Source organism: Ceratotherium simum, chromosome 13 (assembly GCF_057802395.1).
Source record: "Ceratotherium simum simum isolate JZ-2026a chromosome 13, ASM5780239v1, whole genome shotgun sequence".
Taxonomy (NCBI): domain Eukaryota; kingdom Metazoa; phylum Chordata; class Mammalia; order Perissodactyla; family Rhinocerotidae; genus Ceratotherium; species Ceratotherium simum.
The window spans coordinates 58,600,288-58,617,213 of NC_141912.1; the positions used below are offsets into that span (position 1 = coordinate 58,600,288).

Genomic DNA, 16,926 nt, shown 5'->3' on the forward strand with positions numbered 1-16,926 from the left:
GCTTACGACAATGGAGAAACGGCGACCATCCACGACCTCACGCCCCCGCCCCGGGCCGCGGGCGAGCCGAGAGCTGCAGGCCCGCGGGCGGCGCCGCGCCCTCCGAGGACTGGGCGGGGCGCAGAGGCAGCGCGAGCGCGAGGGCCCCAGCGCGCAGGCGCGGCGGCGGCGCAGGCCGCGGCCCCCGGAACGGTAAACAGTGGGGTCACGTGACGCGGCCCCGCTCCTGCCCCCGCGCCGCCGCCGCACGCCGATGGCTGTGGGGTCTCGCGCCGCCGCACGGTCCCCACGAGGCGAGCGACCCTCGGGCCCTGGGCGGCGGCGGCTGCAGCGAGGCTAAGGAGGCCGGCGCCGAGCCTGGAGAGCGTCGTCGGCGCAGCCGCCCGGCCGGCTGAGGAAGGGAGGCCGTGGCAGCGACGCCGACGTCCTGCGCGTACCCCCTCTGCCCGCGGCACCCACCGGGCCCCCTCCTCCTCGGCGGCGGCGGCGGCCTCCATCTTCCTGCTGCTGCCAGTGGTAGCGCTCGTCCGGCGGAGCTGGGTGAGTGGCGGCTCCGGCCGCGGCGCGGCGACGGGCAGCCCTCCCCTACCCCGTCCCCGCACGCGCGGCGCCCCGCGGCCTCCCGCCCTCCCGCGGCCGGCGCCCCGCGCCTTTCTCCCGCGCGGCCGGGAGGGCGCCGCGCCGGCCTCTTGCGCAACGTCCTCGGCCTGCGCCGCCGCGCCTCTGCGCCGGGGCCGCTCGGACCGCGGGCCGGGGCGGGAGCGCGGCGGCCAGGCGCCGGCGGAGGGGCCCGCGGCCTCCCGCGCCCCGCCCGGCCCTCGGGTGAGTGTGCGCCCGCCGCGCGGCGCGCAGGCCCGGAGACGCCGCGGCGCAGCCGGCAAGGCCCGCGCAGCCCCGGCCCGGCCCGCGGGCCTCTGCCTCCAGGGGAGCCCGCAGCGCGCGGGGGGCCGGGCCGGGGGCCGGGGGGCCCGGGCCGCGAGGCCGGGCGGGCCCCGCTGCCGGAGAGGGGGAGTTGGCGCTGCATCCATCCTCCCGCTCCCGCGCGCTTTTGTGCTCGCGACCCAAACTGCCGACTCCTTTTGCTTAGTTTAAATGAGGAGTCGGGAATCTGGCCTTGCGACAAGACGTGTAATTTAATGAACCACTTGTCGATACGTGAGCGTGTTAATGGTGCTAAATAACTGATCACCTGACACGAGGGGGCGGGGAGGAGGGAGAAAGGGAGAGAATGTGGGTACCGCGCACAGGTCGGTGTTCCTTCTTCCCCCCTGCGGTGGATTGCCGGGTCCGAGGACCCTTTCCCATCTTTGGGTTTTTAAATGCCATTTCCTAGAGACCCATGATCCGAGGTGATTTGGATGTGTGATTATTGGTGCTATTCAGGAATCATTCGCAGAATATGATCATGGGTAGTCATTAATGTAAGTGGCTTTAATATCTGCCTAGTCCTAATTTTCGTTACGTGCCGAGAGACTTAATTAAAATGAAACATCGGTAATTGAACCTTCCCCCAGATACGAACTTTACCACTTTATTTTAAGCTAAAGTAAAAAAATGATACAGTAAACTACTTAGGGAGTACTTAAATAGTGCTTTGTTCTGTTAAGTTACTGTTTGGGAGTCGAACTTGTCTTCCATTTTCCACACTGGTTGGTTGAGATCTTCCGACTACGCCTCCATTCCTCATTAATTTCCTGCCATTTTTTGGTTCTTGAATGAAGTGTTTGGGATTGTGAAAATGTTTATAGATGTGTATTTATGGTAGGGAAGACACATGAGTCAAAGAATCAGGAAATATTTGCAGTATTCTTCTGTTGTTGAATTTATATCTTCATTCTAGAGCGCAAAAGGTGTTGTGTAAAGGTTATTTCAAATAGTGGTTTTTAACCTTCTAAACCTCTTAGACCTTTTCTTAATTTATGTTTTCTCCCCAGTTCTTCTGTTAACTGGCCATATGTTATGATAATGAATTTTTTCTCCATCATTATCATCACCATCACTACTACTGTTATTAATACTCTTTTTCCCCATGATAGTAACAGAATTTAAGGGGGGACTTTTAGGAGCTATTATTGCTCTGATTAAGCTACACACAGTCAGTTCCTTAGCACCAGAAAGACTTCTGCTCCACTGAAGTGGGCCACATTTTAGAATCAGAATTATAACCTTAGATTTTAAGCTTTATTTGGTAGCTGTCCTGGTGATTTGTCAAAAGGATAACAAATGAGTTAGTAATGGGCCCAGTGTTCTTCTGTTCTTGCATGCTTTATAGGTTCATTTATTGAAGAGCATGAAAATGTAATTTATTATACTGCTTTTGCATCCTTTGGGAGGATAGTGAACTTCCTTATCTATCACACTGAATTAGTTATGCATTCCATGCTGTTGGGATAGACCTCAGATAACTTGATCTAGCTGATCTTACGGTATACTCATCTGTTGCTTATCAGGTGAGTCAAATCTAAGAGAAGTGGTCTGTGTAAATGTAGGTGAAAAATAGCTTTGGTCACTGCAGATTTCAGGGTAGAAAAACTGAAGGAAGTTGTCTTTATATTAATCATTTAAAACTGTGTTATTAAAATTTTACTGAGTATTGGAATCAGTTAGGAAAGGTTGATAGTCTTTGGCTTGTGTAATAGCATTAATAAAACTATTATTAATAAAAGTTCAAAGGTAGCAAGTAACAATGTGGATTACTGCAAAATTATCTTGAGTTTAGATTTTTATGTAGTATGGATTATACTTGGAAAAACTGGTGGATGTAAATTGTGTGTGCAGTTCTGTTTTTTGGGTACTAAAATATAGATAATGGTTATCTTCCTTGACATAGTAATATGGTGTTTGCCTTTTTGATACGTTTTGCTTTCTTAAATGTGCACTTTTTTTCTTTACACAGATTTCTCATGAAATCATTTTTACTTACTTTTTGTCTGGAGATAAGATCTTTTCTGTTTTCAAGTGAGACAGTGATGTTTATTGATCAGCACCTCAGGTTTGTGGATTACCGTTAACTACTTCACCCTACAGTGCCAGGGAGTTCAGGATTCTTGGAGTGCTGATATTTAAATATTTTCATTCATCCACATTTCAGGAATTCTTGCTGACAAGTGGCTGCTAGATTTTTTCTTTTCCAAAACAGTGCATCTTGGGTTCTGTTTCTCTCTTACTTCTTCTTGGAACACCCTCTGAGATTTTGGAGTGTCTTTTCAGAAACAGACGTTTTATCTTTTAACTACAAAAATGGCTTGGCAAATTGTTACACATTTATGATACTGTTGCATTTTTTTGAGAACAGTAAAAACTTTTCTCCTTTAATTGTTGCCCTTTGATTACACAGGGAAAGATATTGCGAGTATTGATTTGATTCAAAATATTTGAGACCCAGGTGCTGTTTGTACTTAATGAACATAGTCTGGGTTGAGAGACAAGATTCAAACACATGAGATGTTAAATCATTGTCAATTAGAGTTAAAAGAGGAAGGTACTTCAAGAGTTACAAATGACATTGTATGAGGAATTGCCAAATGTACAGACTGGACACTTACTACCATGCATCGTGTATTTAATTTAGATCATTTTTTAATGATCAAAGGATTTAAATTTTTACCATCATTTGTACAATGAAGAGGGAGTGAAGAGAAATAGTTAAGTAAAAACTTCAAAATATTATCCAGAAGTTTTAATCTGTTGGCACAATCTAACTTTATTAGACAAAGTTTTGAATAGCATAGTAGATTGTGCAGAAAGGATAAACTTAAAGTGGTTTTAATTCATTCATAATTTGTGTGATCTGGCCACATGAAAACATTCTAAAGTTGTAGACTATGAAAAGAAATCGCAAAGTTTGTAGTTGATAACTTCCAAAGTGATGTTTTTACACACTGAGGATAGCCATTTTGTTTTTATGTTAGGGAATAGCTAAGTGCGTATTTTCTAATTTATTTTGGAAGAAGGGTACATCACTTGGTTTCCAGTATTTTTAAGATTGCATTAATGGTGTATTAATAACATAATAATCAATGTGCGAGTAGACTACGTAAAGTATAGTAGTTTAAAAGTGCAGACACAGGAATCGCACTGCCTGGGTTCCAATTTGGGTATACTGGGTATGTGACCTTGGGCATATTACATAATGGGCTGGGCCTCAGTTTGCTCGTCTGTAACATAGAAATAATAATTCTATCTACCTCTCGGGGAACTAATGAGATAATGCATGCAATGCGCCTAGCATAGGGCCTTTCATACAGGACATGCTAAGTACGTGTTAGCTTGGACTGTTATTACCTAGGCCATAGTTTTAATGATGAGCTATTTCCACTGTTTCTGTGGTTCATCCAAACTGCTGATGCTTCCAATAATGTCAATAGGATGTAGTTGTAAACTTTGAAGTTCATTCTCTCTTACTGTTATTGGCTGGTGTAATTCTGCTTTTGCCAGTTTCAACTTTGTACTTGATAGTTCTTTTTCTGGGTTCTTGCGACAGCTTTGGTTTTAGTATGGCAGACACTGTGGATTCTTAGATATTCTTCTTACATGATAAATTCAAAAAAGAAATTATGATCCTTGCTTTTTCTTATGAAGGCTTACCAAGAGTCTAGCCAATGAAACTGGACCAGAATTTGAAATGGGTGTGTAGAGCAGGTGATTAGGTTGCATTGCTTTGTAGAATTGTACTTTGTAGAATTGTCATACCACATGGCTTAACCATTTAGTGATTGTCTTTGGCTCTATCCTGGAAGGATAACTATTATTCATCTTTAACGTTGTTATATCGTGGTTAAGAACTGACTTTTGTATCAGAGCGGACTTGAGTCCCAGCTCTGTCACTTATTTGTTCTGTAATATTGAGTGTAACTTGGCTAAGCTTCAGCCCCCCCCCCTCTCTTTTTTTTTTTTTTTGGTGAGGAAGATTAGCTCTGAGCTAACATCCGTTGCCAATCCTCTTTTTGCTGCGGAAGATTGGCCCTGGGCTAACATCCGTGCCCATCTGCCTCTACTTTATATGGGACGCCGCCACAGCATGGCTTGACAAATGGTGTGTCGGTCCGTGCCCAGGATCCGAACCTGCGAACCCCCCGGCCGCCGAAGCAGATTGCGTGAACTTAACCGCTACACCGCCGGGCCAGCCCCTCAGCCCCTCTTCTATAAATTGAGGGTAATAATAGTACCTGTCTAATTGTGTGGCTGTGAAGATTAAGTGACAGTATATATTTAAGTTTAGCACAGTGCCCAGCACATAATAAACATTCAGTGAATTTATAAGAGATAATACTGGGTAGTGGGAAGTGCATTGACTCTCAAATGAGGTGTTCTTGGTTCAAATTTCAGCTCCACCACTTACTCTAGCAAGTAATTTAATCTCTCTGATCCTAATTTTATTTATTTTTTGTATAATTGGTATTATAATATTGCATTGTTGTGAGGACTAAATTAATGAATGTAGATCAGAGTTTCTTAACCTCAGCACTGTTTTTTGACTGAGTAATTCTTTGTTGTGGAGCTTTCCTAGAGCATTGTAGTATACTTACTAGATGCCAGTAGCATGCCCTCCGGTTGTGATGACAGAAGATGTCTCCATACATGGCCAGATGTCCTCTGGAGGGACATAATTGCCTCTGGTTAAGAACTACTGATGCAAAGCATGTTGAAGAATGCCTGGCATGAAGTTAGAGCACATTAAGTTTTACATTTTACCATCATTATTAGTAGTGGTACTTTTATTTTTCTACCTCTACTGCTATCAATTAGAAATTTGTTCATAGTAAGGATGCCTGACTAGTTGATGGCTTAATTTAAACTCTGGTGTAGGGGCTGGAAGGCACCAAGCAGCCCCGTTCCCAGGGCCTTTGCATTTGTTTAGGTCTTGGCCTGCATTGCTGTTCCCCATTTATATACATGGCTCACTCCCTCATTTCAGGGTTTGGCTCACATGTTAGCAAGGCCTTCATTTACTATCATACATAGACTGCCCTCCTCCTCTCCCCGTCACCGTTACCCCATTTTCCTTCATAGATTTATGATCTCCTGATGTATATTTGTCCCCCCTTACGCCACCCTCATGCACACTCCCAAGAGTGTAGACTGCGTGAGACAGAGCTGCATCATAGGATAATCTGTTAGGGCCTTTGATATCGTTAGTGATTCATTGTTGGGCTTATATGTAGTATTTTTTTAAAGGAGATCATATGATAAAATATATAATTATACTTTGAGGATATTTCTGAAAAGTTGAGATGGTTAATTTTAATTTACTCTTAATTTAATGGGGGTTTTTTTAGAAGTGTAATTTTTTTTTCTTGCTTTTGGTGCTTTCTAATTCTTTTTTGCATTCTATTCATTCGTGAAACACATAGAAAACAATATTTGCTGGTTTCATCACTGTAATCTAAATTTGGGTGCAGTATAATTCTCTCAGAGTTACAGATGAAGCAAGCATTTTAAAGCAGGAGATATATCTCCAGACTCAGATTAAATTTATTCAGAATGTTAGTACTAGTACTTATTTTTAATTGTATTCTGAGTCTTTCTAAGTGCTCCATTAGGAGCAAACTCTGCCATTCATGATCAGCTCATGCTGTTCCCTTTGCCTGGAGTACCCTTGGGACCTTTAGGATTCAGCTCACACATCACCTGTGCAGCCTTCCTTGGCCTCCTGAGTTTCACCTTCCTGTGATACTGTCTGTAGCCCTTCAGTATGACACTTTCATATTCTGTTGTGGTGTTTACGTTTTGTTGTATTTGTTTCTATGTCTACACTCTGTTTTGGATTGTGAGTTCCTTGAATTTGAGACTGGATTTGTTTCACTGGTACCTATGATAATACTTTACAGTAGATGTTTAATAAGTATATGGATAAATGAGTAATTTTGAATTAAGCAGATTATCCAATTCTCTGACTTGGCTGGGTACATTTTATTGTCTGTAAACATGAGATGTGACTGTGAACCCAGAAATAATTTCTGATTTTAGCATATATGTATTTCAAACTATTACTGTCAATTTAATTGGATATATACATAGCAGTAGCCCTTTAAAATATGCCCTAGATGGTCTTGTTATGTTTTAATTATTAAATTTATAATACCAAATATAAGGAAACATTTAAGTAAAACTTCAGTGTAGGAAACAAGAATTTGTTTAAATCAAGGAGTCTGTTTAATTAATGGAGATACTGAATCAACTCTTAATTTTTCTCCTTAATTAGATCTGATTATCTTTGTCTAGCCGCATTACTAGGTATCTCAGGGCATTGTATTTTAGATTAGTGTCCTTTTTTTAAAAAAAGACTTTATTTTGGAATAATTTTAGGTTTTTAGAACAGTTGCAAACGTAGTATAGAGTTTTTATATACCCTTCATCCAGTTTCTCTCGTTGTTACGTCTGACATAATGCTACTGCCTTTATCAGAACTAGAGATTAACATTGGTACATTACTATAAACGAAATTCCAGACTTTATCCTGATTTCACCAGTTTTTCTACTACTGTCCTTTTCCTGTTCTGTGATCCAATCTAGGATACCACATTGTGTTTAGTAGATTAGTTTGTTCATGTTAAGTGAGTTACTGTTTCTACAATGAGCTAACATTTGTTTTCCAGTTAGCATGGAGAGTTTTTATTATTTTTTGGTACTGAACACTTGATATCTGAAACTGATTTTTTAAAATAAATTACTTTATCACCTCCCTTAAATGTCACTTTCAAGATAGTCTTGTGGGATGGCTGTATACTATGATTTTTGGCATTCTTCTGTTGGAATTGCCCCCTGAGCCAGTTGGAACCGCTTATGAAAAATCAGTCTTACTAATTTATAACAATTTCACAAAACACTCGTCTTGTGATGTGTCCTGTAGAAATTGTCCACTTTGGACCCATAAGCTTGGGTTGCTTTGTACTCTATTCTGTCTTGGAAGGTTCCAAGTCTCATTGGTGTATTAAAGGTGTCTCACACAATGGGAGCTGCTTAGTAAACATTTGTTGAATAAATTAAAGGTATTGTTAAAGAAATGTAACTTTGTTATACCAGTCTTTCTCAACATTTGACCATTGAAAGCTTTTTCCTGATATGTTTATTTAAATCCAGGGAAACACACTTTATGAGTGATACTAGTTTTGGCCAAAAAAAATGTACTGGCAGGTTTGGTTTACCTATCTTATTTACAGTATGCTTTACTTTTTTTTTTTTTTATTGATTTTTAAAGACTAAATATGGTCTACTTGTGAGATTAAAAATTGTGCCGCAGCCTCTGAAGGCACTTTTTAGTAAAGGAGTTTTGGGATGGTTCACTAATAATAGTAGTATTGGAAAAAATGTTTTGCTCATTTAGTTCACTATTTAGAATGGGTTTGTCTTCCTTATAGCTTTGTGATTTCAAGCTATGTGACCATATGAATGAGTGTTCCCCGTTACTTGAGAGCACATAGCCAGTAGTTGTTGCAAAAGAAGGACTGACCTCAGGTGAAGTTTGTAGAATTTACCAGACTTGTGTTGTTCTGGGAATGAGTACATTTTCAGTAGATTCAGCATACCATTTTTATAAGGAAAGTTAGCTCTTTGTTTCTAGACCTGGAATTGCCTTTTTTTTCTTTTTGATTCATCTGAGAAAAAAAGATTACTAATTGGGATGAAACTCTGAAGAGGAGGCAGTTTTGGCCTGTGATAAACTTTGGGATCCAGCACATTTAGATAAGCAAATTTGTTGGTAGTTCTGGATATTTAATTTTGTAAACATTTAGTAAAATTTTTGTAAATTATTTTTAATTACCAGAAATTTATTATACTAAAATTTCTTTGGAACATAAAAACATGTTAGTGGACGTATTGGTGATATATGATAATCGAGCTTGTATTAGGTACTGAGATCAGATAGCTTTAGGGAATTAAAACTTCCTAACTTTTCATCAGCATTGTGAGCTGTAATTTTCTCTTAGTGTTATAGTTAGAGAATGCATGTAAAGTAACCAGCAAGTCAGTCAAGTAGTTAACATTTTGTTATTTCAGTGCTTTATTAATATTTCAATATAAATAAATTACAAAATTTGAGAAGAGATGCTGAAATCCTTCTAGTTAGAAAAGGATTAACTTTTGTGAGAGTGAGGAAATTTTCTTTCCTTTCTTTAAATTTTAAATTGTGTTACAATAAACTGCATCGATTTAAAATAAACAGACTGATGAATTTTGGTGGATATATATACTCATGAAACTACTACCACAGTTAAGATTTACATTTTCATCATCTCCCAAAGTATCTTCTGTCCCATCGCAGTCTGTCCCTCTCTTATCCAAGGCTCCAGCCAATCACTGATTTGTTGGAAAATTGTTTTCAAAGCAGAGCCTTCAGTGAGTCAAATCTAGTCAGTTTCTAGCTCTGTAGCTCCGTGTGAAAGGGTAGGAGTTAGGGCTGTGAGCTGTGGAGCCTTGAAACCTGGGTTTGAATCTTGGCTCTGTTTTATGACTTTGGGGAAGACATTTAAATTATTTAAATGCTTTTTGTAAAACGAGAATAATAACAGCCTATTTATTATTATTATGTATTGAGAATAAATGAATTAAATGTAGGTAAAATGTTTAGCAGCATATAATATATACCCAGTAAATTGTTGAGTGTCTTTGAACTTCCTCTTCCCTCATTTTTATAGGGGAAAGAATTCAAGGACAGTTTGAGAAAATTTTGGTAGATTTGGAGCTAATATAAAATACCTTGGAATTTTGGAACTCAAGATGTTCTGGGTAAATAAGTGGGATTCTCTAGCTAACTGAATATTATTAAATTTTTGTTGACTCCTCCTCACCCCCCAAAAACACATTGGTTCAGTTTTCTGTGAAACCAATATTTGAAGCAATTTAACTTAGCTAGTTGAGGCTCCTCTAGAGCATAGATGACGTTTGCTGAGCAGTACCTAGTACGTAGGTACAGTTCAGGTAGGAGACTAGCTCATGTCTGTATAGACCCCACATAACTCACTGATAGTTTTCCTCTCATTTATCTCATTTTATCCTAAAAGGGGTCCCCCCTAAAATGCATGTATGTGCACATCTGTGCCTTCGTGTGTGTAGTTTTTTTGAGTTTTGATTTGTTGGATTTAGTTGATAGTTTCTTTCCATTTTTTCCCTCTACCCCCACAAAAAAACTTTTTGTCTCTCTATATTGCCTTTCTTTAAATAATTTAAATGCTTTGTAAATAAAACGAGGCTATTTTGAAGTTTTAATAGATGTGGGACAATAATTTAAATGATATGATTTTAGCTCTTTTATATGGACTTATTGTAAAAGCAGTGTCTGATTCTTAATTTATGAAAAGATTATGGTTAAAAACGTGGTTTTTATGGTTTAAGCCATGTAATTCTTTCAAATGTGTCAAATTAATGGATTATATTCATAGTTTTTTTTTTCCCTAAAAATAATGAATTGAGTAAACATTTAATAGAATTTCTGGTAAAATGATATTCTACATGCGTGAAGAAACATTATTTAGTAAAGATTTGTTCTACATGTCCAAATGTATATTCTAAAAACAGTGAGAATTTTTATAAAAAAATTCAGAAATACCTAAGTGTGTTCTTAGACTCAAAACTATTAAAATAATTTGGTTTTAGGTGATTATCAATTGATAGCTTTATTTCTTATGGTATTTTTTTTGTCTTTCTATAGGGCTGAAAGACACACAGAAGTCTTCATGGATATAGTTGATACATTTAATCATTTAATTCCTACTGAACACTTAGATGATGCCCTATTTCTAGGATCCAACCTGGAGAATGAAGTCTGTGAGGATTTTAGTACAAGTCAAAATGTCTTAGAGGACTCGCTGAAGAACATGCTCAGCGATAAGGATCCTATGCTAGGATCTGCAAGTAACCAGTTCTGTTTGCCTGTTTTGGATAGCAATGATCCCAATTTCCAGATGCCTTGTTCAACAGGTAATTCTTACTTTTTTTTTTTTAGTCTGCAATTTAAAATAAAAAGAATTTTCAGCAGCATTTTTTTTTTTTTTTGATGAGGGTAGTGAATTTAGGGTTCTTTCTAGGCATCAGAATTAGAATTTAAACTAAATTTTCTTCCAAGGAGTGTAGAATTACCTTTGAGGATATTATGGATATAGACAGGGTGACCATATAATTTATCATCCAAAGTGGATACTTTTTGAGAATTATGGGAGGTGCTGTTAATAATTACATCATGATGACAGGTTATAAATTGGGACTCTCCCTAGCAAATAGGGAATGCCTTGCAGATTGGGACATGTTGTCACCCTAGGCCTGCTGGAGTCAGGGGGAACTGCTGAATTGACCTTTCTCAGTGCCCCTCCCAGCCCTTTAAATTTAATATACTGTGTGCTCCCATTTCAGATCTTTTGGTATTTTGTACATGTATCTCAAAACAAGAGAAAGAACTCCAGACCTGTGCTGTCCAACACAGTGACCACTAGCCACATATAACTGTTAATCACTTGACATGAGTCTGGTCCTAACTGAGATGTGCTGTAAATTGCACATTAGATTTTAAAGACTCAGTAAGGAAAAAGAATGTAAAATGTTTCATCAGATTTTTTTTAATGTTGATTGCATGTTGAGGTGATATTTTGGTTAAATAAATTATTAAAATTAATTTCACTTGTTTTCTTTTCACCTTTTTTTAAGGTGGCAACCTGAAAATTTTAAATTACACATGTGGCTTGCATTATATTTCTATTGGACAGCACTGCTTGAGGATCTGTAGTTGAAGTAACTGAAAGATTGAGGATAGTAACTTTTTGTAGGGCTAAACTAATTCTTAATAAGAAATTGCTTCAGAGATATATTAAGATGTGGAAAAATATGTAGGTTTTCTTTTATAAAGCAGGGAAATTATTACAACAAACTTTGGAGCAGTTAGCTATTCTGTGATGTAAAATGAGAGAAGGGAAAGTCAGCTTCATGTGAAGAAGGTAGGCTCTCCCTCACTGTTCCCTAGATAGAGTAGGTCACAGGTTTTTGTGGTATTGGTCTGTTTTTCGATGACTCTAGACTTCTGCACTACAGTTTCTCAGTGTATTTTTTATTTTCCTTTTACTATTTTCTACGTAATATTTTAATGTAATATTTAAAGTTTGTATTAGGTGGCTTACTGTTCATCCATAACTTTGTCAGATTACTCTGCCTGAAGACCTCAGCCCTTTGCTACTAGGGATCTTTTTGATTTAACAACTCCTTACTACTGAGGTCTTCTGAATTGCTTGCTAATGGTGTATCTCTGAATTATATACATTGTGTTGTGTTATCGCATAGGTTTACATTGTTTTTGTTGTTGTATTCTAAATGTTTTAAAGCTTTTAAAATTTTATTTTATGTATGCATTGTTCCAGTTTTTTACTTTGGTTCCTGTGTCAGTACAATATATCTAATTATCTTTATTGTCAAGCACTTTTGACAGTGTTTGGTTGTATGTGCAAAGTTTCACAGTTTAGTCCAAATTCAGTAAAAACATGTATTGAATATTTACGTGCTTGTTACTGGAAGTACAATTACCCTCAAGGATGTTATACTGGGCCTGAAATTGGCGAGTGTATCATCTTGTTAGACTTCTTTACTTATAAAATCCCAGCACTTTAATAATACTGGTATTCACACTTGCTATCTTTTTTACTTTTTAATTGATTTCTGATGATATGAAAAGTTTTTATTGATATGAAAAGTCTCTTCAGTTTTGATGAACATTTCTTTTGCTAATAGAAGACTTAGAACATCTTTATTGAAGTAGTTCAAGCTTTTTGAGGTATGATTAATTAATACTTGTTTATGATTCTATTATCTTGTAAACTTTAACTTTTTAATTTAAGAACTTATGTAGAATTATTTTCTGATTTTTAATTTGTTTGCTACAATTATTATCCTGGTTCTGAAGGAGAACTGTTTGTATTCATGTATGTGTGGGATATATGTTTTTAAGCGATGTAAGGGAATATGTGGGGGAAACTTAAAATAATAAAGCTCTTCTCTCTAGGATTGTTTAGATGTCATCGTGCCATGGGGCAGGGGATTGATCTTGATTGCTTCAAAGTTTCTTTTGCCCTTTGGGTTATTTGGTTCAGTAAAAGGCCTTGTATATTTTCTAATGATAGCAAAATGGAAAACATTAAAAAATATTTTTAAAAAATTTGTTTTGAAATAATTTTAGATTTAAAAGAGCATTACCAAGAAGAAATTTTATTTAGTAAAAACCTTATGTGGACAACTTTTATAACTTCTCAGCTATTCACAAGCTACTTCAGCTTTTTGTTGTGAAATAAAAATGACATAGTTCTCACCCAGATGTTTGTATTTGGCTCTGTAGGTTTTTCCTAGTTGTCTTGACTGAAGCTTAGCAGGGAAATGACCCTATCAATGTTCCTCAAGCCAGTGGAAGCTATAGATTATTGTTATTTTGTAACTTGGTTTTGACAGTGCTAAAATTAGCAAGCTATGTGACTGCTGTCTTGTTCTCTGCTATGCTGAACCAGGTTGGTTGCTGTAGTTGTTCAAGACCCAGTGTTTTGCTGATGTAGTTGAATGGCTTGCATTGTATTTCAGCTGTCTCTAAAAATCATAAAGTAGTTTTAAAAATTACAAAAATAGGAAAGAAACATGGAAGGTTACATTTAAGGCTCTGTCAGATGCACGAAAGTTAGGATGCCAGTGGTTTCATTTTGGGAGGTAACTAGTAGATTTCGGATCCTCTTTTTGAATGCTTTTGATTCTGTAAAGTATTTCTTTATGTAACTGTAGTGTTTGCGTATGGTTTTTAGATTTGCCCAGTAATAGCATTTTTTTTAAAACTCCAGTGAGTAAGGAAAATCATTAAGTATTGGGGAAGTGTTTGATCTTGATGATCAAACCAGTTATAGGTTTTCTTAAAAAATCCTGTTATCTTATCCTTAAAATAAAAATAATATTTTCCCAAGTAATAGGTCCAAGATACTGAGTATATTGTTTCTATATACCACTTAAGGAATGTATTCAAAATCATTGAAATGGTGTTTGAAAAACTAGCATTATCATTGTCATGAAGAAATGTTTATCTCTCATTTTACAAACAAATGTGTTCCCCTTTTACATAGACACCTATGATTCATAAATGTGAAACAGATCTTGTATTTATGATCCATTTCTTTATATGGTGTATTGAAAAGAAATGTTGAGTGGCTGTAATTTGATGTATTTCCTTAAGACCAGGAAGACAGACACAACTGTAGATGAGTGGGTATTCAGAGCAGCCTTTCATTCAGATAGTGCTTGTAGCTACAGCATACTTCTGTGAAACCAAGATGTCCTTTCCAGGCTACATCATGGTTACAAAGTCATCAATCACTAAATTGCAAACAAACAAACAAAAAAGAAACCTCCTGTGGCATGGTTTTTGGAGATTAAACACATCAAAAAGTCATTAAATTCTTACCAATATCTTGCATATTTGCTAAGAATTGATTCATATTATGTACTTAAGCGTTGTTTTCAACGGTAAAGGTAAATTTCTGCTAGCATGCATACGTGGTAGCTGCTTTCCTATCCTGAATGCCATTGATAATATATGACATCAAGCAGTGTTGTTCAATAAGAATTTTAGTTTGTGCTGCTTTCCTTCTGAGCAAAGTATTGTAATACATGTTACGACTAGTTTTACAAGCTTCTCAGGAGTAATATGATTTGGTCCCTTTTTTGGAACACACTTTTTTGTGTGTGTGTGTGTGTGTGTGAGGAAGATCAGCCCTGAGCTAACATCTGCCAATCCTCCTCTTTTTGCTGAGGAAGACTGGCCCTGGGCTAACATCCGTGCCCATCTTCCCCCACTTTATATGGGACGCTGCCACAGCATGGCTTGCCAAGCGGTGTGTCGGTGCGTGCCCGGGATCCGAACCGGTGAACCCTGGGCCGCTGCAGCAGAGCGCCCGCGCTTAACCACTTGCGCCACCGGGCTGGCCCCTGGAACACACATTTTTGACTTTTAATCATAGCTGTGTGGTTTGGGGCTGCTTCATCTTTAGAGGCAGAATTCATCTGTGTAATATTGGAAAAATTTTATTGTATATGTTCTGGAAAAGATTGATGTCCTAGTGCATCACTGAGGTTTGCTTAAAAGATGTTTACAAGTTTTTATGGCTTCATGCTTCTCTCGGACAATATTTCCAATCAGGGAGTACATGGAACTAAACATGGTGGACCTGTGGTCCAATGAAAACCAGTTTTCGGATAGTGATTATTGTTCTCCTTATTTGTACTTCATTTGTAGGGGTGGCGAACTCTTTGTGCAAATTAATTACACATGTAGATCCAACTGTACATATAAATTCATTCCATATTTGCACTGGGGTCTTTTTTTCACTATTATTATTATTCTGAGTGGTAGTATTAGTTGGGTTTTTTTTCTTTTTTTAACTTCTGTGCTTCAATGAACCTCTTGTGACGTTGATCTTATTTTTGAGAATTGCATTTGAATAAGAAAATACAAATTTAATACATGTAGTCATACAAATGAGATGAAAATATATTGGTTCAGACAAAATGTATACTCTTAATTGAATGTTAAACAGTAACTGATCAGCCTTGTAAGAACATGCATAGCCTTTGAGAATATTGGTGTAAGTCTGTAAGATTGATGGTTAATATTAAATATCGTTTTGAGTTATACTTAGAGGAGTTTTGGTGAAAGTAGGGTATGTTTGGAAGACAGCAAACAGAAAAGAGAGGCAGACACCTTATAGAATTACAGATATAACTTAGTGGAGAAGAGAAAATGCTGGAAGCTGGAAAGAGTAGGACATAATAGCAGCCATAGATGCTTGAAAGTTTGTCACATTGGCGAGAGATTTGACTTTTTCTATGGATAATGGGAAGGAGCTCGATCCAATAGATAGCAGTTAGAGGGAGGTAGAGTTTGATTGGCTAAAAGGAAGAACTTGGGGAGCCCAAAAAATAGAATAATAGATTCCCTGGGGATATGGGATTTATACTTTTGCTGGATATGGCCTCTTTGACTAGGGTGTTTCGTTGGGGATTTAGGTGCCAGATGGTTATTTCTGTTAGGTGACCTGTTATGGTCTGTCCCAACATAAAGTGTTGTCTGTGTTACTACTTCTTTACTAAAATTTAGACTGCTTACTTTAATCCTAAATCCTGTTTGCAGGCTTGATGTATTTCATTGCTTCTTTAAATTACTTGAAATACAGCTTAAAAACACAGTGATAACTACATTTATATAAGCGGCTTTCATTGCTCTTAATTCGCTCTGTTTCTTACCGTCTTATTTCTTATGCTTTCTCTTTGTTATAGATTGTTGTTCAATTTAGATATTTTTAATAGATTATGTGAGTTCTTCTCGAAGAGGTATTTTTCATTAATCATTATTACAAGTCATCCTTAATACCAAAATAATAAAATTGAACTCAGAGATAAAACAAATAAGCCCTTTAACACAAACACTAAAATATCACTTTCTAAATTCAGAAAATCCAGAGGGTAGGGGATTTCTGGCCCAAGGCCAGAGTTTTCCAATTTATGTTTTTAGTTCGTGTATTTTGTGGCATTTCTCTGTTTTACCTCTACTTGAGTCATTTGACTTCTGCTTTCCTTAACTTGACGTAATATAAAGCCAGGTTGTTTTAATTTTACTTTGCATTGACTGAGCATTTAATTTTCTGTCTTTTTAATTTAAAAGGAGAAATACAATTAATCATGTCTTCATAACTATATACCTAGTATCTTTGCTTCTTCCTTTCATCTATTACTTAAAATTCATTCCATTGTTATTCCTGAAGCCCATTGCTTATTTCACTTAAAAACAAAAAACAAACCTTTGATCAAGACTAGTACAGTTTTGATTTTTTAGGTTGCTGACTGTGTTGTTTTAAAAAAACTTGCATTTCTATGCTATTAGAACAGGCTTCTTTTTCCAAGGTCTTGGGCATACTTTTG

The 16,926-nt window shown here is 37.9% G+C and overlaps 1 protein-coding gene across 4 annotated transcripts in view; it reads left to right on the forward strand.

Moving 5' to 3' along the window:
• The first annotated feature begins 248 nt into the window (after nt 1–248).
• The window catches only part of PHF3 (PHD finger protein 3), an 80,616-nt gene continuing 63,938 nt past the window's right edge, over nt 249–16,926 (forward strand). The window contains exons 1-2 of one of the 4 annotated variants that reach the window (XM_087438768.1): nt 249–540; nt 10,652–10,920. In XM_087438768.1, the coding sequence (XP_087294894.1) occupies nt 10,677–10,920 (244 nt within the window). In that variant the 5' untranslated portion in view covers nt 249–540; nt 10,652–10,676. Of the gene's footprint in view, nt 541–10,625; nt 10,921–16,926 lie in introns of those variants that run through there. The other 3 variants (XM_087438769.1, XM_004423985.3, XM_004423986.2) reach the window with 3 other exon arrangements.